Source organism: Acomys minous (assembly GCF_964271855.1).
Source record: "Acomys minous genome assembly, chromosome: 6".
NCBI lineage: Eukaryota > Metazoa > Chordata > Mammalia > Rodentia > Muridae > Acomys > Acomys minous.
The window spans coordinates 122,739,798-122,764,181 of NC_140487.1; the positions used below are offsets into that span (position 1 = coordinate 122,739,798).

General features: G+C 47.4%; 1 protein-coding gene across 1 annotated transcript in view; it reads right to left on the reverse strand.

Annotated features, from left to right (window-relative positions):
- The window catches only part of UBE4B (ubiquitination factor E4B), a 100,921-nt gene that overhangs the window by 62,646 nt on the left and 13,891 nt on the right, over window positions 1-24,384 (reverse strand). The window contains 2 exon segments of the mRNA XM_084786706.1: window positions 1,276-1,411; window positions 11,604-11,790. Coding sequence (XP_084642832.1) covers window positions 1,276-1,411; window positions 11,604-11,790 — 323 coding nt within the window.

The following is a 24,384-nucleotide window of genomic DNA, read 5'->3' on the forward strand; positions in this document are numbered from 1 at the left end:
GCCATAGTTTGAGCAGGACCCCTGGGTCCAGATCCACCCATCATACTGTTCTTCTTGTAGGTTTCTAGGACCCTCTGGATCCTTCTATTTCCCCATTCTCCCATGCTTCTCTCACCTAGAGTCCCAATAGGATGTCCTCCCCTCTGTCCCACTTTCCTGATAAGTGAAGACATTCATGGGACATATCCCTGGGGCTAGTGTCCAGATATAAGTGAGTATATACCATTTGACTCTTTCTGCTTAAACATATGGAACACTTCATGAATTTGTGTGTCATCCTTGAGCAGGGGCCATGCTAATCTTCTCTGTATCGTTCCAATTTTAATATATGTGCTACGGAAGCGAGCACAAGCTCTGTATTTTCATTAGACTAAGCTCACCGGCTGCGTCGCTTACTCGTGACCACTCTCTCCTTGATCTATTCTGGCTGAGAGAGACATGTTTGAAACCCTCTAGGACGGGTTTGTGTACGGCAACCGCTTTTATGACGTGCTGTGTCTTACTACTAAGTGTCGGCACATCTGGAACGCGCACAGCTACTGATACACTTGCCGTCATCACAGAGCTCGTCCTTCTCATGACTGGAATTGGGTTACAAGATACACGGGAGTCGAAGGTTTTCCTTTATCTCATTTCAGTCAATACTACAAAACCAAAAGGCTCAGAAATAAGCAATTCACAAGGTTTTGCTTTTGGAGACAGGGTTTCTCTGTGTAGTCCTGGCTGTCCTGGACTCACTGTGTAGACCAGGCTGGCCTCGAACTACAGCATAAGACTCTACCTTTAAACAACAAATCTGAGGGTACTTACTGTGAAGACACCGGTTCTGGCTTACCTGCTATGGCTGGCCAACATCTAACAGCAATCTGATCTTTCTGGCTTCTGTCACTCACTGCTGTTTAACACGCTACAATCACTGTTTACACACTGAGATTTATTCACATGTACCACGTATTTATTATGAGGTCTTTTTTAATCCATATCTTACATCTCATAAAAGACATTTGGAAACAGAGCTCAAGTTCCATGGAAAGGTGGCGCCTGCTTATAACTTGTGAGCCACCTCTCTAGTTTACAAAAGACAGTTGGCACTGACAGATATATAAGGAACACTTCGTTCAGAACAGAAAAACTTCAAGTTAAAATGAAACCTGGATTCAGTCTGATAGAGGCACGGCCCTCTGGCTTATCGTTTCAGGCTACGAGGCTAGAGATGAAAGACGGAGGACCGCCCTTTCTATAAACAGACAAAGGTGCCAGGTGGCATCTAGCTACCTTTTCTCACAGGAGACACCATCGATATCCATGCTCTGGGAACGTGAGAGGGACTGGGACTGCGTCTCAAGGCTGTTGGAAGGCGAGCTGCTGAGAGAACTGACTCCTTCGCTGCTCTGGCTCCGGTGGGCAACTCCTACAGGAAAGGCAAGAGGGAGAAAGGTCAGGTGACACGATGCAAGCCCAAGAGCGAAGGCAACAGTAACACATATGCCCTGGTAACTCGAGGCAATGGGGGCTCCCGTCACACAAACCTGTTAGAGAGGCCATGGTCTATCACTGTGCATCACTTGAGGTCAGTAACGGAACACACACGATGCCTAGAACAACCCACAGCCTTGCTTTTGGTAATTCTAACCGTGGCCCTGAACACAAACTGGGTTTCGTGACAGCATAGCTAAGTTCTTGTTTTTTACACTATCGCCAGGCTTGGTGGCTGGTGTCTTTACCAGCTAGCCAAATCACCAATCCAACAATACAGAAAAATTTTTGAGATGGACTGAAAATAAGATACATTAATGGACTGACAGATATGCAGAAAAGCCAGTAGCCAATGTCAACGGCACAATCCAGGTGGTGTGAGTATATGTTTGTGTGGCCAGTCTTCTGATTTTGCTATAAAACTGAAACTCTCAGACATGCTGGAAATACAGCCTGGCTTCGCGGTTCCATCTCCTTCAGTACTGATCCATGCATCTGTTGATGGAATATGTGAGAGAAAGTAAAAAGATGATGACATCGCCCTTATCCCCACAGAGCTTATGGCGGCATGAAACAAGCATCAGGAAGGAGGAGTGGATTACCTCTCAGAGAACTTCCCTCAATGTGTGTGTATGTCTCTGTCTCTGTCTCTGTCTCTCTCTCTCTCTCCCTCCTCTCTCTCTCTCTCTCTCTCTCTCTCTCTCTCTCTCTCAAGGATTTTTGAGACAAAGTTTCTCTGTGTAACAGTTCTGGCTGTCCTGGACTCGAACTCACAGCAATCCACCTGCCTCTGCCTCTGCCTCCCGAGTGCTGGGATTAAAGGCCTGCACTACCACACCTGACTTCACTCAATGTCTCAAAAATTATGTGTGCTATGGAATTTTTTTAAAAAATCACCTCAGCCAGGAGTGGTGGTGCAGGCCTCTATTCACAAAGGAAGCAGAGATCCATATACATCTGTGACTTTGAGGCCAGCCTAGTCTACAAAGAGAAAATCTGTTTCAAAACCAAAACAAAAGCAACGGACTCCAAAAGGTTGCTAGCCAAACATGTTGTTGTTGTTGTTGTTGTTGTTGTTGTTGTTGTTTTGTTTTTCGAGACAGGGTTTCTCTGTGTAGCCTTGGCTGTCTTGGACTGGCTGTGTAAATCAGGCTGGCCTGGAACTCACAGCAATCTGCCTGCCTCTGCCTCCCGAGTGCTGGGATTAAGGGTGTGCGCCACCACACCAGACTCTCTAGTCAAGCATTTACAATATTTACATATATTGGTTCAGAAAAGGAAAATGAACTGAAATGCTTAAAAATAAGCAAATTACCACTTACTGCTGAAATTGTTAACGAGTGGGGTAAGTGACATTTTTAACTTTAACAGAACTAAAGGGGCTACAGAATTTTCTCCTTTAGTCCCATCATTGTACAGATAAATTGTGCCACTAAACGTAAATGACAAATTAGAGTTCACAAAAACCACTTGCTTGATGCCACATCATAAAGTTAGATCAGGTGGGGAAGGCTGTGAGCACAGAGGAGATGGCAGGACTATATGGGACTAACTGGGTCAGAAATGCCTAGCAAGCCATGTCACTAGCAAGACACTGACACCTGCTCGGGATTCACAAGGGGGTTAATATGGCCCTAGTAACAAATGTGCATGCTCAAAAGAAAGGTTCAGACCAAGAGGAGGAGCCTCCAGGGTCTCTGGGGTTCCACTGCAGCCCTCACGCTGGGGGCTCTTGACTAGGTCTCTGCCTCCAGCCACTCTGTCCTTTGTTATTTCATTTTCTCAGACAGATCGCACTATGTAGCCTCCACTGGCCACAAACTTGTGGAGATCCTCCTGCCTCTGCCTCCCAATCTCTGGATTTACAGGAATAAGACCATGCCCAACTGTTTTTATTTATTTGTTTTGTTTGTTTCTATTTTATCGGATGGAGCCCACAGCCTCCCACGTGTTAACAAGCTCTTCCACTAGTTGCACGGCCAGCTGCAAGCCAGTTTCTAAACCACACACAAAACTTTCCCTCTCCCAAGCATGTGCCAAGTATAAGAGGAAAAAGGATTAATATAATGGTAACGGAACAAAAGACTACAACTCTGCTGTCACTCCAGGTACCATTCGCAGGCAAAGGCGGCGTGCTGCCGAAGAACAGCTGTCACTCAGCTGAAATTGACTCAGGCTGGACTTCCCCGCCCCTCGTGCCCACCACTAGGCCCACTACTGCCCTAAAGGACTCTGCCTCTGACTTCCTGCTCACAGATCAGCGAAGCTTGTCCACGGCTGTGCTGCCCACAGCACCCCGGCCTCTGCCAACCATGGCCGCCTCTCACTGAGGCTTAGAGCTGACTATCACAAGAACAGATGTGTTCTCTCCTGCTCTCCCCACAGCACTTTATCTCAAAACCTTGTCTCCCAATGAGCTCTAAGCACTGAGCTTAGAACTGACCCTAAGATGTGGCATGGTTTACGTAAATACTAAGTGGGGCTGCATGGCTCTACAGCATCTAACACAGCCCTAGTAACAACACAGACATGAAATAATAGGACGAAGCATTGAGCAAATTCAGGAGCATGAGAACAGCACCCGGCACAAAGCCTTCCAAGTTATAACAAGATTTATCCCATTTTCAAAAGTAATATTGCTGGGGTTTTGGTTTTTTGTTGTTGGGTTTTGTTGTTGTTGTTTTGTTGAGACAGGGTTTCTCTGTGTAGCCTGGCTGTCCTGGACTCGCTTTGTAGACCAGGCTGGGCTCTAACTCACAGTGATCCACCTGTCTCTGCCTCTCGAGTGCTGGGATTAAAGGCGTGCACCACCACCCGGCTTGTTTGTTTGTTTTAAAAGTAGCTTTCTGACTGGGCATGGTGCCTTTATTCCAGCATCAGGAAGGCAGAGGCAGAGGAATATCTGTGAATTTGAGGCCATCCTGGTCTACACAGAAAGTTCCAGGCCAACCAAGGCTGTACACTGAGAACCTGTCTTAAAAAAAAAAAAAAAAAAAAGAGCCAGGCATGGTAGCCCACGCCTTTAATCCTAGTACTCAGAAGGTAGAGGCAGGCTAATCACTGTGAGTTCCAGGCCAGCATGGTCTACAAAGTGAGTTCAGGACAGCCAAGGCTACAAAGAAAAACCCTGTCTTCAGAAAACAAAACAAAAACAAAAAACAATGTAGCTGAGCACACAGGAGTGTGTGTGTTGAGAGAGGAAGACAGAAACAGAGAGAGATGGAGGCCCTATACATTAAAGCTAGCTAGAGAGACAGAGACCCTATACATTAAGCCCAGAGAGAAAGAGAGACCCTATAATTTAAAACCAGGAAGAGAGGGAGGGAGGGAGACAGACAGACAGACCCTATAAATTAAACCTAGGGTCCTGCACAATCAAGTACTCTTTCACTAAACTACATCCCTGGCCTCAAGGCAGACTTAAAGAATTAGACACAAGGCAGACGGCACCTGAGGATGACACATAAGATTGACCTTCAGCCGCCACACATGTGCACACACAGTCATCACCTGCAGTACAAGTATAGCAAACACCTATCACATTTTAAGACAAACAAAGAAGTGTCATGTAACTGTTAAGTCTTTTGTGTCAAACTCAACTCAACATGAAGCCAGAAGGCCATGAGGGAGGCACTCCTACACACTCACGCCTTAACAAAACCCAGGGAAAGACTGAAGACCATGTCCTTGCTGGGGGGCCACAGCAACCTTTCCAAGAGGACAGCTGCCTAGCAACCACTCGGTCAGCCTTACATCAAGGCCTCCCTTGTTACTGATCCTTGTGGCCAATGATAATTCCAAACAGCTTACGTGGCTTCCTGGCCTCACCTGAGACAGCCCTCCTCTGCCTCCAGGCATGACCACGCCACACATATGACCTACATCCCCATCCACCCTCTGCTCATTTCCAAACCGAACTCACTGCTTCCTTAGAGGGCCTTTCCCCAGGTTAAAAGAGCAGTTCAGTGAGCGTAAGCAGCCTCTGGGAATGGTGTACAAGGTCAGGCTTTCCAGCCCATGCTGGTGGGGGAGGCGGAGCACAGGGCTGCCAGGGCTCACAGGCATCAGCTGTACTTCATGGCCATCTCAACTATTCTGTCCTTTTTTTAATCTTAGAAGGAAATGAAGCTGGGCATGGTGGCATACACCTTTAATACCAGCACTTGGGAAGTGAGGCAGGAGGACTGCTGTGAGTTCAAGTCTACAACAAAAGGAAATTAATAGTACAGAGAGTATAAGGCTCTCTTCAGGAGAAACAGTGAGGCCGACTCATGGTTTCAGGGAAAGGAGAACCTTCATGAATCTCACCTCTTACCACAAAACCCGCTGCTCTTCTTCTGTCCAGCATGTGAACAGGGCCTTTCCAGAGTGCTCACGAGGACTCTGCTAGCACAGATGGGAATACACAGCATGGCAACGGAGCAAGAGAGACTGCTCGGTGACTGAGAACACTTGCAGCTCTTACGGAGGGCTGGGATCTAGGTCCCAGCGCCCACAGAGGGCAGGACCTAACCATCTGTATCTACACTCCAAGGGACCCAGTGCCCACATAGGGCAGGACCTAACCATCTGTATCTCAGCTCCAAGGGACCCAGTGCCCACATAGGGCAGGACCTAACCATCTGTATCTACAGCTCTGAGGGAGCCAGTGCCCTCTCTGGGAATCTGCACACATGTGCACATATTCAAACAAAGACACACATATATACGTGACTTAAAATAAAATAAATCTAGTCATGTGTGGTGACACCACCACCTTTACTCCAGGAGGCAAAGGCGGGAGAATCTCTGTATATTCAAGGCCAGTCTAGTCTACATTATAAGTTCCAGGCTAGCCAGAGTACATAACAAAACCCTATCTCCATCAACAAAATCTTAATCTTAAATCAAGAAACAGCAGAGAAAGAGGGAAGAAGAGAGAGGGTGTATGTTGCTCTTTTTTGTTTTAAACTCTACTTTATTTGGGGTGTTTAGGCCTCAACCTCCCTTCCAACCTCCCAACCCTATGTAGGAGATAGAAGGTTAGTGGGGAGAGGGGGTCCCTTTACTTCTCCTGATTGTTTATAGTCAATTGGGTTTTTGGTTTTTTGGGTTTTTTTTTGGGGGGGGTGTTTTGTTTTGTTTTCTAGACAGGGTTTTTCTGTGTACATCAATTGGGTTCTTTTGGGCTGTACCCATCTCTGTCAACAGTAGACACAGCCAGCAGTCTCCTCCAAGCCGCTGTGCCCTGAAATGTTTCTCTCCGACTATGTGCTCCAAACCGCCACACCATCCTCTCTGCTCTCTTCAAACTGCTACATGCTACATGCTACAAGCCAACACCACACACCCCACCACTTGCTCTCGGAGCTCTTATTTTTATCCTCAGAGCCCTAGACCACGCCCCTCTCCTGCTGCCCAAGGAAGGCTGGCAAAAGCCACGCCCCTTAGGAGACAACAGGTGTGGACAAGCTAAAAACTCAAACTAAAATCCCATACTTGGGATTAGAACAAAAACATTATTTATATAGCACAACTGAGTTTACAAAAAAAAAAAAAAAAAACCCAAAACTTCCATTATAAGAGTATGTGCACACTTCTTGTTTGCAGCTACAGCAAGCAAACTGAACACTCCTGGGGCTTCTCTTTACTATGTTGTGTTTGAGGGGATGGGATCTGAAACATGGGGTCTAGTTCACGCTAGGCACCCACTCAACGCCAAAGACACATCTCTTCTTCGCAGGTAATGGGCAGTAAACCTACCCTCTGGCTCTGCACCCAACATTCAGCTTGGCAGAAAATACACACAAGCAATCACCTTCCATATGGCAGCTTTCCTTCCTTTTTTTCTTTCTCAGATGGTCTCACAACATAGTCCAGGTCGGTTTTGAACTCACAATCCTCCTGCCTTCGCCTCTTAAAACATCTTATTTTTATTTTTAGTGTTTACCTATTTATTTATCTTTGTGGGGGGGGGGCTGTGCGTGTGCACATGTGAGAGGGGAGTATATGTACGAGGATGAGGTGATTTGTTCTCTATGGTGAATTCCAGGGACTGAGCTCAGGTTGTCAGGCTTGTAGACAAGTGCTTTTATCAACCGAGCCATCTTGTTAGCCCATAGCTTTTCTTTTTTATTTTGTACTTATTTATTTGAGAAAGGGTCTTACTATGTAGCCCAGGTTGGCCTGGAACTCACTATGTGGACCAGGCTGGCTTTGAATTCATAGCAATCTATCTGCCCCTGCCTGTCAAGTGCTGGGATTAGAAAGCATGTGCCACGATACCTGGCAACTCTTCATTTTAAAAATGGTAATTGTTGGGGCTGGAGAGATGGCTCAGTGGTTAAGAGCACTGTCTGCTCTTCCAGAGGTCCTGAGTTCAATTCCCAGCAACCACTTGGTATTCACAAACATCTGTAATGAGATCTGGTGCCCTCTCCTGGAGTAAAGGGACATATGCAGGCAGAACACTGTACATGTAGTAAATAAATAAATCTTTTTTTAAAAAAATGACAATTGTCACTGGGTGTGGTGGTGTACCTTAAACACAAATAAACAAATGCAATTAAAATAAATAAATAAATAAATAAATAAATAAATAAATAAGCAAGCAAACAAACAAAAGTAGGCTGGTCATGAAGTTCAATAGTAGAGTACTTGCCAAGCCTGAATAAGACACTGGATCAAATCTCCAGCAGAATAAAAATTAAGATTTTCTTTAGAAGCCAAGTGCAGTGGCACACACATCTCTGTGAGTGTGAGGCCAGCCTGGTCTACAGAACAAGTCTAGGACAGTCAGGGCTACACAGACAAACCCTGTTTTTAAAAAACCAACCCCTGCCCCACCCCTACCCGCACAAAGACAACTGTTATAATTTCTTGAACCATCTTTAGGCAGTAAGCCCTACTGTCTGCCCAGCCGTCCTGCCAGCCCCGATCGTGGCTCTCTTAGACAGGGTTTGGGAGCGATGTGCAACAAATGGAGTAGGTATAGGCCTGGGTAAGATATGAGGAAATATCAATTATTCCTCAATACTGTATCAGTAATAATTTAGTATTGCTGAGGGGGAGGGACTGATACACTCACACGCCACAGCACGTCTATGGAGGTTATGGAGACAGTTGGGAGGCCCTTCTTTCAATCTTACATGGGTTCTGGAGTTTGATCTCAGATCATCAAGTTGGCTTAAGAGGCACATTTATTTGCTGAGTCATCTCACCAGCCCCCAAACGCCTGAGGTCAAAGTGCTGGGAAAACGGCTAAGTAAAGCGCTTGCTGTGCCCGAAGGAGAACCTGAGCTCAGATCCCCAGCACCAAGGCACAAGCGGTGGGCACACCGCAATCCCACTGCGAGGGAGACAGAGCCAGGAGGATCTCAGGTTCTGACTGGCTTTGGCCAAATGAGCAAGCTCTGGGTTCAGTAGAGGCTGTCTCACAAAAGAAAAATGAGGCGGAGCACAATCACCTGACATCCATTTCCGGCCCCCACATACAGGAGCAGATATGTGCACACACCAGCACACAGCATGTGTGCATGCAAGTGTACAAACAAACTAATTTTTAAGATTTTAATTGTGAGATGCTGATAAGACACAAAAGTAAAATCAAATGGGTCATAAGAATATGATTCTGAAGTTCAGGATGCAAGTCTGAGAAGGAAATGTAAACTAAGGAGTTATCAAATGGGAAGGAATAACTAGAGCCAGAAAGTTAGATGAAATCAGTAAGTGAATAAACACAGATACAGAGACCAAGAGATGAAACACTGAACGCTGGCGTACTGCCATGCGGACTTTTAGGGAATTGTGCACAGAAGTGAAAAGGGACACACAGGATGGGAACCAGGACAAGACTGTGTTCTGGAAGCTACAGGGTGTTTCAACGGGGAGGGCAGAAGCCACCAAGTGCAGTCAACAGGTCAAAGGAGACAGACTCCTCAGGCGGTGGTGGCGCACACCTTTAACTCCAGCACTCGGGAGGCAGAGGCAGGTTGTGAGTTTGAGGCCAGCCTGGTCTACAAAGTGAGTCCAGGACAGTCAAGGCTACACAGAGAAACCCTGTCTCCCCCCCCCCAAAAAAAGATGGCCTCAGGGCGGAGATGCCACCCGAGCCCATTGGGCTCAGCACAGGGTCCAAGGAGAGGGACGTACCCCAAAAGGCTTGCTGGGGAGAAGATATGCTGTGAGCTGCAGGGAAGGGATGAGGAGTTCCTTTTCAGCAGGCTCACCAAGGGAGGCATGGCAGTGCTAGACCACACTGTTAAATGCAATGCCTCAGCGTGGCTGACAGACGTTCACCTGGCGCAGACTCACGAGGCAAGACAGGAAGGGGAGCTGTGGGAGGCGAGGTTTTGTATGCTGAGGCACTGACAGGGGAGGACAGTGAGTCCGAACAAGAACTGGGCACGTACGTGGAGAGCCACACGGAGGCAATGACAAACCTATCCAGGTTCCCTCCGCGCGTGTTTTTTCCACACACTGAGAATATTCGTGGAGAAGGACGTGTTGCCGCACGCTTGGTAGCACGGTGGGGAAGTGGACTGGAGGGTAGAGGGGGGAATGAGACACAGCAACACACAACACGGCACAGCTGCCTTGTGTGTGGGGTCTGCTTGAATTTGTGGTCGTGGACTTGAAATGACTTACAGACATGGCTGTGTGAGCTCGTCTCCAGCCTGGGTCCAGGGCACAAGACAGACAGCAGGTGGGGAATGGATATTTATAACCAGAGCTGTGACGCAACCAAGTAAGAAAAACAAAATGAGAGAGGCGTTGCCCTGGACAAATTCCAAAGCTGCAGGGAAGGCCGAATTAGAGCAAGGAAACAGCATGGCTGTGAGCATGTTTCCCACAGAGAAGGCAGACTCACTCCAGATCCCTGAACGCTGCCTCCCACAGCAAGCTGCAGGAGCTACTCAAGCCATGCCTCCCGAGGGTGCTGCTTCCCCCCAGCTGATGCTTTGGACAGAATCTCTGCTATCACTAACAGGATGATGGGCAGGCACTTCTCCACAGAGGGACGTCCACACTGAGGTTGAATGACTTAAGGCAACAGAAACTGCAAATGCTTTTAGCTGACAAGAGAAAGAAGGACTATTTGGATGGCTATAGCGGAGTACACACAACTGGAATTAACAGTCATTCATCACATTGATACGTACGACACACCTGGCTCTCATAGCACCTTCTTCATAATTTAACTATTAAATAGTAATTATGGGATTGTTTGATAGGAATCGTGTAGGAAAAGAACTTTCAGGTCCATGTGTGAGTGGTCATCATCATTTCTTAAGGAAGATAAGCCTGAACACCATCCAGGGGTCGTTTATGTTAAAGACAGGACCGTCTACTAAGCTAAGCAGCTCTCAGTGAGACAGCTACAGTTATCATCTGGAAAAGTGGGTTCCTGCAGTGCCAGGGGTTGACCCCAGGGCCTCACAGGCGCTGGCAAGTGCTCCGCCCTCCACAGCACTCTCGGTATCCAGTGTAATTCAGAGAAAAAAGTCTGTGCCAATGGAGCCCAAAGACAAGAAGTTTGTGATCAGGGGTTTGCCATTTGACCACTACTTCAGTCTTCCATTTTCAGTTAGCAGTGGGTGTCTTCCTCTATAAACACTGCGTTTCCTCGACTGAACGTGGAACTTACCTACTGGCTAGACTGACTGGCCAGTGAGTCCTAGAACGTCACTGTCTCTACCTACTGAGTGTTAGGGTAATAGGCATGGGCTCCCAAACCCAGGTCTTCCAGGGGTGGGAGACCAGAATTTGGGTCCTCACACTTTACCCAGCAGAATCTCTCTCCCTAGCCTCTAGGTTACTCTAAGGGAAGGCAGAGCACTCTGTGGGAGAGGCCATGCCTATAGAGAGAAAGAATGAGGGTGGGAGAGAGAAGCATCACCCAAATTCACTAAGTTAGCAGAATCAATTGATTCTTAGCCACCCTGCAAAGGGCAGCCTGAGCCCGGCTGCAGGAGGGAGAGCTGGAGCTGAGGAGGGGGAGGAGACAGGTTTGCACTATCAAAATGAACAGACAAGAGTGACACACACTGCAGTGACCTTTAGGCCACTGGTTGCTTTAATCTGTGTGGCAACGTGGAGATGATGAGGCCAGAAGTACACTAGCTTCCAGGCTGGAGGCTGAGGCTCACCTGCTGCACCTATGGGGGAGGTAGCTGGGGTCATGTTGTGGACATTGAGACCAAGGCTCTGGGAGGGGCCTGGGGCTGATGCAGCTATTGGAGGTCCCGGAGGGTTCTCCCGCTGGGGAGATGTAAGCGGGGTGGTCGGCTGGGAGGTCTGTCCACCAGCAAGTCGTGCCAGGCGCCTCCGTCGAATCTACAGAAAAGGGAGAGAAAGGACATTCTGTAACTGACAACAGAAACGCAGCTACCTATGAGAACAATTATATTCATGTACCAAAACCATCTACAACCATTCTCAAGCTTGTGAGTGTGTGTGTGTGTGTGTGTGTGTGTGTGTGTGTGTGTGTGTGTGTGTGTGTGTACACACACACGTACGTACGTACACAGGCTGGGTCTCTGTTGCTCCCACTGCAGAGGACATGCTAGCAGCCCTTCCATCCTCCAGGATATCTGTTAGGTCTCAGTTCCCCATCTCCCTCTCCCTATGTATCTAGAAAGTGCTGGACTACAGCATTTCTAGAGATTAGACAAAAGCTAGCATTCCTCAGGAACTTGTGAAACAAGTTTTCTATTCCCCAAAAGGAGCCCCTCCCCTCAGCTACTCAGCCTAATAACCTGCCTCACACACTCTTGCACTCTCTCGCTGTTCTCTTTTGGTGTCTCCCAACCCTCCCGTCAACTCTCCTGCCTCCCCAGCCCTGATCATGTCTAGTTGGTTCTTTTCTCTGTGCTCTGGTCTCTTCCAGATGCCCCTGAATATTTTCTTGCTGTTACCCGTAATAAAAACCTTTCCCCTAAGAGACAGGTCATACCAGCAGTTTCTTCACTGCACATCCCCACAACATTTTTTTCTCTCTGCCTCTGTCTCACCACAGAAGCACTGGGAATGAAAGCACACACTACTGTGTCTACTTATGTGGGTTCTGAAGACCTGAAATCAGGTCTTCAAGCTTGGACAGCAAAGGCTTTACTCACCAAGCCATGTCCACAGCACCATACTAGGATTCTTAGAAGCCATGTTCTTTCTTTAAAAACTACCTTGGTTGCCTTACCAAGGGTACTCTATCTTCTTGGCTGACTGTAAATTTCCATAAGCTACTGCCTAATACTCTAAACCCTGCATTGTTTGTTGGGGAAGGGGGTAGTTTTTGTTTGTTGGTTTTTTCAAGACAGGGTCTCTCTATGTAGCCCTGGCTGTCCTGGAACTCACTTTGTAGACCAGGCTTGCCTCAAACTCATAGCGATCAGCCTGCTTCTGCCTCCCGAGTGCTAGGATTAAAGGCGTGCGCCACCACCCATCAAAACCTGTTATTTTAACAAAACGGCATTGTGTAGTCATTTTAGATAGAGGCTAGAGACACAGCTCAGCAGTTAAAGGTACTTTGTTCTTACAAAAAACCAAAGTCTGGTTCTCTGAAACCATTTATAACTCAAGTTCCAGGGGGACCAAGTACACATGTGGTGTGCATACATACATGCAGGCAAGACACTCACACATATATAACAAAAATAAATCTAAAGAAATTAAAAGTCTATTTTATCCAACAGGAGAAAGAAACAAAGGTACATCAACACACAAAGCTACAAGGGCAAAATGTTTAGGCTGGGTTTTCGGCTTTTAAGTTATCAAAATGAAAATATAATCTGTCATTCTTTTCTGGGTTTTTTTTTTCCTTAAGACAGGGTTTTTCTGTGTAGCCTTGGCTGTCCTAGACTCACTTTGTAGACCAGGCTGGCCTCGAACTCACAGCGATCCACCTGCCTCTGCCTCCCAAGTGCTGGGATTAAAGGCGTGCGCCACCACACCCGGCTATCTGTCATTCTTTTCTGAATATTCCAGTTACCAAGTAATTGAGAATACACATGTAGTGGATTACAGGCTAAATTCACAGCACACGCGCGCACACACACCATCCATCACCACCAATCTCCAAGCGCTCGATGTAAGCAGAAATCAGGAAGAAGCCAGCCCCTGGATTTATACCAGGGATAAGGCAGATAAAGCTTCAACTACAGCAAGCGGTAACACGGAGCCTCGGCCGACCAAGCTTCTGTGTGTCATCCTCACACTGCATGACAGCTGCTCCTTTTACCATTCTTAGATGAAGGCAACAAGGAAACGTCCTGAATCCCAGCCCCAGGGTTCAGAGGCGCCTCCCCAACACCTGTGCTGCAGACATGCCAACCAGTCACCTCACCTGAAACCCTGACCACGTGCTGGTGAGGCACAGCCACCAGGCTCTGTGTGGGCGCTGGACATCTGAACGCTGGTCCTCAAGCTTAAGCGTTTCATCCACTGAGCAGCGACCCCAGTCCCAATTTCCTTTTTGCTTTGTTTTGTTTTGACTGCAGCAGTAGAGGGGCCTTAACCCGGGGCCTTGAACAGTCTCAGCAAATGCTCTGCTCCCAGGCTAACAGCCCCCCTCCCCCCGCTCAAGATATTATTTTCCTTGAGCTAAACACTATGAGATAAAATCCGCCTCTTGAAATTTAAGTATGCCAACTTTTGCTGTACTTGTCTTAGATATTGATCAAGGGCTGGAGAGATGGCTCGGCAGTTAGGAACGCACACTGCTCTTAGGAAGGACTTGAACTCGGTTCCCTGCACCCACAATGGTTGACTCACAACTATCTGCAAGGCCAGGCCCAAGGGATTCCCCCTCATCTGGCCTCCTCCACTACTGTACACTTGCTCAAAAACATGCAGGCGAACACACATAATAAAATAAAAATAAATGTGTATTATTTTGTGTACATGGGTGTTGTGCCCACGATATGTCCATGTACTATGTAACCCAATGAGAGCCTTTGGAGGCCAGAAGAGGGAGATCTGCTGAAACTACAGTTACAGATCAGCTGCTATGTGGGTGCTGGGGCTGAACCCAGATTTTTAAGAGCATCAGTGATCTTAACCACTGAGCTGTAACTCCAGCCTGAAAAATAAATGTGTGTTGTTGTTGTTGTTGTTGTTGTTTAAAGATACAGAGCCAGGTGTGGTGACACATGCCTTTAACCTCAGATCTCAGACGGGAGAGCAGGCAGTTCACTATGAGTTCAAGGCCAGCCTGGTCTACAAAATGAGTCCAGGATAGCCAAGGCTACACAGAGAGACCCTGCCTTGAAAAACAAAAACAAGAACAAAAAATATTTACAGATATTACTGAAAACACTAACAAAAACACTAATATGAACAGTCCCCGCTCTCAAAGATTCGGACTTAGTTATATGTTTATTGGTTCATCTCTTGGTGACTCTTGCACATTCTAATTTTCAAACACGGTTATCTTTGTGACTTTTGCATTTGGCTTTCCAGCAACCAGTGTTTCCAGTGCTTAGCACTATGTCCCATCAGCACACATTGAAACTTCAGCTGCTCGACAGCTCTGGCCACCACTTTATAGCTGCGGGGGCTGGCACTGCCCTGTGCTTGTTATGGCGTACTGACAGGGCTGGGCAAACTCAGAAGCAGTGTTTGCTTTGGTTTGGTTTGGTGTCTGGAGACAGACATGCGTTTTAAGTCTAGACATAGGTCTCAGTGGTTAAGAGGACTTTCTGATCTTGCAGAAGACTAAAATTTACTTCCCAGCACCAACACTGGGTAATTCATAACTGCCTGTAACTCCAGCTCCAGGGGATCTGCTGCCCTCTTTTGGCCTCCAGGGGTACCTATGCTCAAGTGCACATACACAAACACACACATAAAAATAAATCTTTCTTTTTTTAAAGTTTTAGAACACCATCCATTGTCAAACCCACCCTCCTTAGCAGATTCTAATCAAACTGGGGAGGTAAATGGGGGAAGAGGCGCCAGAAAGTGGAAAGTAAATAGTAGATAAAGCTGCTTGGAAGAAATCTAGGAGAAAAGTGGAGTAAAACCACAGAGTAAAGTCTTACTCTCCACTATCAAAAAAGAAGAGCTGGGCGGTGGTGGCACACGCCTGTAATCCCAGCACTTGGGAGGCAGAGGCAGGCGGATCACTGTGAGTTCAAGGCCAGCCTGGACTACAAAGTCTAGGATAGTCAAGGTTACACAGAGAAACCCTGTCTCAAAAAACCAAAAAATAAAATAAATTTTTAAAAATCTGTGTTCATGAACATGGTGACACAGACCTGTAATCTCAGCTACTAGAGAGGCTAAAGTGGAAAGATTGCAAATTCACGCCAGCCTAGCCTACAGAGCAAGACCAAGAACAGCATGAGAAACTTAGACCCATCTCAAAATAAAATATAAGAGCGCGAGGGATGGGGCTGGAGAGATGGCTCAGAGGTTAAGAGCACTGGCGGCTCTTTCAAAGGTCCTGGGTTCAATTCCCAGCAACCACATGGTGGCTCACAACGGTCTATAATGTAATCTGATGCCTTCCTCTGGCCTGCGGATGTACATGTGGGCAGAACACTGCATACACAATAATAAATAATTTTAAGAGTGCAAGGGACACAGCTGGGTGTGCCAGCCCTGTACTGACCCTCTGTTCTCTGGTTAAGGCATGCTCATCTCAAATTCAGACTTTGCCACTGCTCTAGGTAGGCTCAATTTCTCTGTGCTCCTGTCCGGCACCTACATGATGACAGTAAAGACGGAGCTATAAGAAAATCGCCAGCTGGAGAGATGGCTCAGAGGTTAAGAGCACTGTCGGTTCTTTCAAAGGTCGTGAGTTCAAGTCCCAGCAATCACATGGTGGCTCACAACCATCTGTAATGAGATCTGGTGCCCTCTTCTGACATACAGACAGAAAACATAATAAATAAATAAATCTTAAAAAAAAAATAAGATATTGTTAACATTATGTAATAATACTTTTTTAAACTTAAAAAAAGAAAGAAAAGAAAAAGAAAAAACAGACACACGCAGATATGTGTGAGTTTGAGGCCAGCCTGGTCTACAAGGCAAAAACTCTTGTCTCCCCCCCAAAAAAAAAAAAAAAAAAAGGAGGAATAAGACGAGGAGAAGAAGGAGAGAGAAGGAGAGAGAGGGAGACAGGCCCCTAGAACTAGAGTTATGGTCAGTGTGAGCCCCACAGTGCTGCCAGGACCTGAACCCAGGAAGAGCAACAAGACTCTAAGCCACTGAGTCATCCCCCCAACCCCACTAACTTGCTTCTTGTCCCTTTCGTATCACACACATACACACCGGGAGACAGAAAAAAAAAAGCAGGGGACTAAATCGAGACTGTACAAAAGAAAAGACAGCACGCCCACCCCATTCTTAAAGATCTACTGACAAGGCAGTGTGGGAGGTGACACAGCTTCAGACTGCCCACACAGCCCTCCCAGTTAACCATCCATGGACTGCTACAGCGCCGGCAGTTTGTAGGGGGCTTAGCAGCTGGAGACCCTGAGACTCAGCTAGCTCTCTAGATAAGAGTCCCCAGAGGATGGCTCTGTACCAGTGTAGGCCGAGAGCTTATCTAACTAATGGAGACATGGGCTGGAGACACAGGTAAGGCTGGAGCACCTGCCTGGGGAGACCTGGGTCTGATTCCCAGAACCATGAGAGGGAGAGCCAACGAGAGCTCACCTGCACCACACAGTCTGGAGATGGCTCAGCAGGTAAGAGCACTTGCTGCAGCCAGAGTGGTGGTGCACGCCTTTAACCCCAGCATTTGAGAGGGAAAGGCATCTGTGAGTTCGAGGCCAGCCTGGTCTACAGAGTGAGTTCCAGGGCAGCCAAGACTACACAGAAAAACCCTGTCTTGGAAAACAAAATAAAACAAAGAGTCCTTGCTGCTCCTAGAAGACCTGAGTTTGGCTCACACCAGCCACTTATGGAGGATCACAGCCATGTGTAACTCCAGCTCCAGGGATTCAACAATGCCATGGGCATCTGCTTTCTCCCCTATCCGTCCCCCGTCTCTGACACACTCAGTCTTCCTTTCTCCTTCCCCCTCCCCTTCTCCCACCCCCCCAAAATCAATCTCTCTCTCTCTCTCTCTCTCTCTCTCTCTCTCTCTCTCTCTCTCTCTCTCTCACACACACACACACACACACACACACACACACACACACACCACATACAGCCTGAGATACCAAGATACATACAATACACAGCGCCAGCATTCCAAAGTATTATTAAATTCCTTTTCTTTACTCAACCTATGTTTTTACATTAAGTACAAAGGGCTGGTTATCTCCTTTAAGTTAAACTAAAGTCCTTTTTAAAAGATTTCTTTTTCCATATGTCATAGAGGGACAGCCCAAAGGCACAAAAAAGAAAACAGTTGTGGCAGGCAGTCATGCTGAGCCCCAAACACTGAGCAGGAGCTGCATTCCTAGAGTGTCTCTGTTCTGTGTCACTTCGAATTTCTAAGTGACACTACAACAGGGCTTTCCCCTAAAGGCTCCTCCTGAGGCTGCACTTCCCACCCCTCCTCCAGAGTTACTAGCGCCAGACTCAAAGCAGGGAAGGCCACGGTGGCAGGCCAGATAGGAGAAAGCAAACTGCTCCTCTTATTTTTAGCAGTTTGTGGAGGATGGGAGGGTCCACAAAATTTTGCTTTAAATTTAATAAAATATTCTATAAAATTTTTCAACTAAAATTTCAAAAAGTAAATAAATTCCAACACCATTTACAATTCCTACTCTTTGGGGTGGTCTCCTTCTAAAAATATCCTTCACCTATTTCAGTCACACACACAGTGACCTTTCTAGTTACACTGTCACTCACAACCACTCTGGAGACTCCTGGAGATCCTCAGACAAAAGAGTAATGGAATAATTAACTAAAGTGGCCCTCTACTTCCTGGAGGCCAGATTCTGCTCTAAAGCCCAATGTTTAAACTCAGTTAACAACCCAGAGACCAGCACATTCCATTACCATTTCACAGGTGAGAAACCCAGGCCCATCACGTGACTTGCTCAGGGACACAACTGGAGGTCTGGAATGGGTATGAAGCTAGACCGTGACCTCCCACCTCTCACTCCTCCCACATACCACGGGTCTCCAAGGCACGACACTCCTATGATGACAAGGTGGCACCGCTGCTGTTGGTTCAGTAAGTCAGCTCTTGAACCCTGATCAAGCACTGGCCTCACATTCTCTCAGCAACACAGAACAGACTGGACTCTGGTGAGGCATACACAGTGGAAGACAGAGCATCCACCCAAGTAAGGGCTACTGTAGAGCAGGAGATAAAATATTCTCCCATCAAGAACACAAAGTCAGCCAGGCACAGTTGGCACATGCCTGTAATCCCAGCACTCAGGAGGCAGAGGCAGCCAGATCCCGGACTCGCTCTGTAGACCAGGCTGGCCTCGAACTCACAGCGATCCACCTGCCTCTGCCTCCCGAGTGCTGGGATTAAAGGCGTGCGCCACCATGCCCGGCTTCTGTCTTCTTTGCTACCCTCTCAATGAGGCCCTCGAGCACCACTGCCCATCTCCCGCATCGCTAAGGCTCACCAAACCTACAAACAGTTCAGCACAAGCCAACTCTGGCTGTATATACAAATTTAATACAGTGAGAGAAAATGTGAAAAAAAATTAACAACTGATGATTCCAAGCAATTTATTCAACCTTTCTGCAGACATGAAAAGTTTCAGATTAAAAAGTTGAGAGCTGGGGGCTGGAGAGACGGCTCAGTGGTTAAGAACACTGACTGCTCTTTCAGAGGACCTGGATCAGCTCCCAGCACCCACGTGATGGCTCACAACCAACTCCAACTCCAGTTCCAGGGGACCTGATGCTTTCTTCTGATTCTGCAGGCATGAGCATGGTGCACATACATGCATTCCGGCAAAACACTCATATACATAAAGTAAAAATAAATAACCCTCTTTCATTTTTAAGTTGAGAACTGAGTACAATAGCATGTTCTGTAATCCCAGCACTTGGGAGTAAGAGCATGAGAGTAAATTCAAGGCTAGCCTGCGCTACATGACACCCTGTCTCAAAGGAGTGGGGGGTCGGGAGAAAACTGTACCTGCGTCCCCTCTAGCCATGCTCAGCTGCACATAAATGGGCATGAGGTGGGACTGGCCAGGTTGTCTGAAAGTAGGCTGGAGCGATGAAGCGGTGAGGCAGTGAGTGGGCAACAGTGGCTACGAGGAGGAGATGAAGGACGCCTCAGAGCCTGACTCACCCATCGCGCTGTTCCTACTTTCAGAAGACGGCTCCTGTATCCCTGAAACAAATCCTGGTTTTGTTCGGCTATGACTTACAGTGGTCTTCTTATAAACACCTCCCATCCCCAGAGACGGCCAGCTGTGTGTGCACAACAGCATTGTGCTTTCTTCACTACTGGATTTTCAGGATGCAAATTCTATTACACCATGCATTAATTACTGCCACATTCAAATCACTCCCAGGACCAACTGTGAAGACCCAGCACACTGAAGTGCCTCAACTGTGCTCAGTTCTGACTTGGGTTTCTGCTTCAGAACAGGTAGAAGCCAGCCAGGGTGAGGGAGTGGGGCGCACTGTCAGAAGCAGGCGGACCTGCAGGGACCCCCACTGCTTCCCTGACAAAGGTAAGTGTATCCAGATGAGGCAGGACAAGTCAGGGCGGGCAGGCTGAGACAAGCCCGCTGGCGACAGCACCCTGAGGCAGCGGACTTGCTCGTGGAGGCAAGGAAAAGACTAACACATTTAAGCAGGGAGTAACTGGGACAGACGACCACTCCAGACACTATGAGGAACACAGCAGTAAGGTGGGACAGAGACCAGCCAGGCAATGAGGACATGGAAGAAAGACGGGCAAGTTCAGAAACACTTAACGGGTGCAGCAAAGAACTCGGTCACTCTTTGGAAGTGAGGTAAGAAGTAGTGGAAAGTGTAGACTTCAGGCCTGGCTATCTACATCAGATAAAATTCTATGAAACAGGAATATAAGAGATTTCATGAAAACAAAGCAGCCATGCGAGAGGCCCGTATCTGCAGTACCAGCTCCTTGGGAAGCTGGGAGAGAGAACCGTTTGAGCCCAAAAGCTCATGGCAGCCTGGGCCTGTATCCCAGCACTGGCAAGCTGGAAAAAGATGCCTTTCCAAGGCTCTCTGGCCAACAACAACAACAACAAGGATACAGAGCCACAGAAGGTGGTGGCTGATTTCAACCTTTGCCTTCTATAGGCGCACGCACTGGAGGAGAGCTTTGGCCAAACTAGGAGCATGAAGTAGCTGCAGCGGAGCATGCCCATAATGCCAGCTCTTGGGAGGCTGAGGCAGGAGCATCTCTGAGGTCACCCTGAGATATATGGCAAGACTGCAATTAAAAACACTAAATGCAGACAGGAGGAGGAGGAGGAGAACATGGCAGAGGAGCTAACCGCCAGCCCAGCACAAGCCTGTGGCATGGCTACTGCTGGCTGCTTCTTCATAAATTTATAATGAGGATTGGAAACTTTAAAGAACAAAGTAGAAAGATTAAAAATTTTGCATTTTGCGCAGAAGGGAGCACGTTTAAAACTGGGTTAAGGAAGGCATAATTTCTCAAGAAAGATTAAAGCCATTAAAAAAGGAGGCAAGTGGAGCTGGAGAGGTGCTCAGCAAATTAGAGCATTTGTTGTTTTAGCAGAGGATGCAAGTTTGAGTGCCAGCACCCCTAAGGTACCTGTACCCACTGAACTAGTACACTAGCCCAAAGGCCACAGTTTAAAATTTGCATACCTTCTTACATTTTTTTTTCTTTTTTTCTTTTTCTTTTTGGTTTTTCAAGACAGGGTTTCTCTGTCTTCTTACATTTTTAAATGTTATTCCTTGGCATTTTTAAATGCTTTCTTACATGTGTTATTTGAATCATTTTCTTAAATATAGGAACATAAAGTCAGTCGCACTACTAGAATAGACTGCAGAAAACCTGAATGCCTGACAAGAGGAGTTTGGAGCCTGTAACTCCAGTCCCACAAGATTTCACACCCTCTTCTGGCCTCAGCAGGCACCAGGCATGCCAAGTGACACACAGACATGCATGCAGGCAAACTACCCATACACAGAAAACAAATAAATTTTAAATGAAAAACAAAACCTAATGCAGATAAAACAAAATAAATTGCCAGGCGAGGTGGTGCACGCCTTTAATCCCAGCACTCAGGAGGCAGAGGCAGGTGGATCTCTGTGAGTTCAAGGCAAGCCTGGTCTACAAAGCGAGTCCAGGACAGGCAAGGGTACAGAGAGAACCTGCCTCAAAAAACAAACAAACAAACAAAAAAACCTACAAAGAAAAAACATTTAAAGGCTGCAGCAGCAGCAGCAGCAGCTGCCACCAAGTACTTTTCGTTGGAACAAGAAAGCTGTCACCCACACTCAAGAACAGCTTAGACTGGGGTGCTTATTCCAGGTTCAAGGATATAACGGTTTTGACTCATTTGGAAGACTTTTGCTTTGAGGCTGGAAAATGACCCAGGAGATAAAATAAAGCACCAGAGTTCAGATCTCAAAGCCCACATAAAAGCTGGGCGGGTGTGGTGGTCACCTACAAACCCAGCACCCAGAAGACAAAGGTAGCGACCCCAGCAAAGCCAGCGCAAGACCAGCTAGAATTGATGAGCTCCAGGTTCAATGAGGACCCTGTCTCAATAGAGTGATCAAGGAAGATTAATGTCAACTGCAGGCCTCCACAAGAACATGCTACACACACACACACACACACACACACACACACACACACACACACCCCACAGGCTTTGTGACTTTGCTTTGAGAACACCAGGAGGACACCCTGCTTCCTAGTGCTTCCCTGTATACAGCTACTGAGGCACTTAGGATCCACTGAAGCTGTGGTTAGCGGCATCATACCTCAGCATCATACATGGGAAGCTCTGGGTTCATCCCAGGTACAGCATAAAAAAAATGTACAATAAGGGCTTAATACTTAGCCTAGTGTACATTCTTCAAGTTCCAACAATTGGAAGATCAGTAGTTCAAGGTCATCACTGGCACACTGGGAGTTAAACCAGCCTGAGTTCCATCCCCCAAAAGACCCAAAGGGAGGGGGCTTTTCCAAGCTATTCATCAACATCTGACTTGAGGGGAGGGGCTACACAGACATCCATGTGAGGCCCAAGGTTCAAGCTCAGATCCTGAGGCCTGGTGGGCAGCTCCTTCACCACTGTTGTCACAGGTTCAAGACAGACCTTCAAAAAGACCACACTTGGTGTGGTGGCAAAGGCCTGTACTCAGAACGCTCTGGAGGCTGAGGCAGGAGGACGCTAAGTGCCAGGACAGTCTCACCAAGACAATAAGATCCTGTGTTGAGCAGGTGGGGAAGGAGGGAAAAGGCAAAGAGAGGAGAAGGGAGAAATGGAGAAGCAGCAGCACTTCATCTCTCCACCTGAAAAGCAAGCAGAAACCACAAGCAGAGGCTGAGCAAGCACTGCTCCATCTTCAGTCGGCCACAGAACCAGAGACCCACTCACTAGCTGGCTCCAGCCAGGGCCTCCGCTGCTCCCATTCCTACCTGGACTCCTCCCCGAGACCTGAGTTCCTGATTCAGGAGAAGGAATAAAGAACCGCTTGCCTTGCAAGTAAGTGTCAGAATAAGGTGGCGTAGAGCTCATCTGAGCCAGCACCTCTCTACTCATCTGCACAAGCCAAGCCCTAAGAGAGCAGGAGCTTGGTCTATTTGATTTACAGCTACACCCTCAGCAGCCCTGACAGGAGTATCTCAGCCACAGGGTCCGCGGTAAGCATTTGCTGAACAAACAAGTGCCCCCTAGACTGGCGGCAGGCAAGAGTCTTCTCAGAGACACACACATCACACACCAGTAACTTTGACCCAGAGCTCTCTCCATCTTTAATCTCCATCTTCCTTTGGCTTTGGTTCTGCTTCACCTTAACAACACAAGCGTGTATGCAGCAAAGCTGCTGCAATGCGCACCACCTTCATAGCTGGCCGAGAAATTAGCAGTGTGGACACCAGAAGGATCCAGAGCCGCTATCTGGAAGGACTGCGTGGCAGGACTAACCTCAAGAATGGCTGTTTCAGCTGCACGGCATCCGGGTTTGTTCATTCGGTTGGTCTGGGTTTTTTGTTTGGTGTTTGGTTTTTGTTTTCTGAGACAGGACCTCACTGTATAGTCCTGCTGGCCTGCACTGCTAAGTAGACCAGGCAGCCTGCTACCTAGGAGCCTGCTCAGCAGCCTCTGCCTCACTAGCGCTGGGATTAAAGGTTAGGCCACCATCGTAGGCTCCCAGGGCTCTTTGTTTGGTGCTGGGGATTGAACCTAGGGTTTCATGCATGCACAAAGGCGCTCTCCCACTGAAGTCGTGCCCTCAGCTCCTTCCCTCTGTTTTGCTTTTTGGAAACAAGGTCTCACTGTGTAGCTTAGGCTGGCCTTGAGCTTTCAGTGACCCCCCTGCCTCAGCTTCCCAAACATGGGAATTACAAGAATGTGTCACATAATCAAATAAATAATAATTCTTACAGCTTTAATTTTATGACTACATCAAAAACATCAGAAGGATAGCAGCTGCCAAAGGTCTGCATCTTTGATCCCACTAAGAGATGATGAGCCAACACCAAGCAGTAGCTGCTTCTAACACTGGTCCATAAAACTGACTCTAGTTAGCTCAGCATGGTGGCACACACCTTTAATCCCAGCACTCGGGAGGCAAAGGCAGGCGGATCAGTGTGAGTTCCGCCCAGTCTACAAAGCATCCAGGACAGCCAAGGCTGCACAAAGAAACCTGGTTCAAAACAAAACAAAACCACACTAAAAACCCACAACTGACTCTTGTTGAAGTTATTTTGATATAACTGTGTTTGTTTCTCGGTTTCTCTCTTAATCCAGCTATCATACAAATAATTGGGACACTATTATATTATTTTAACAAGCTTCACAGCACAAGAACTGA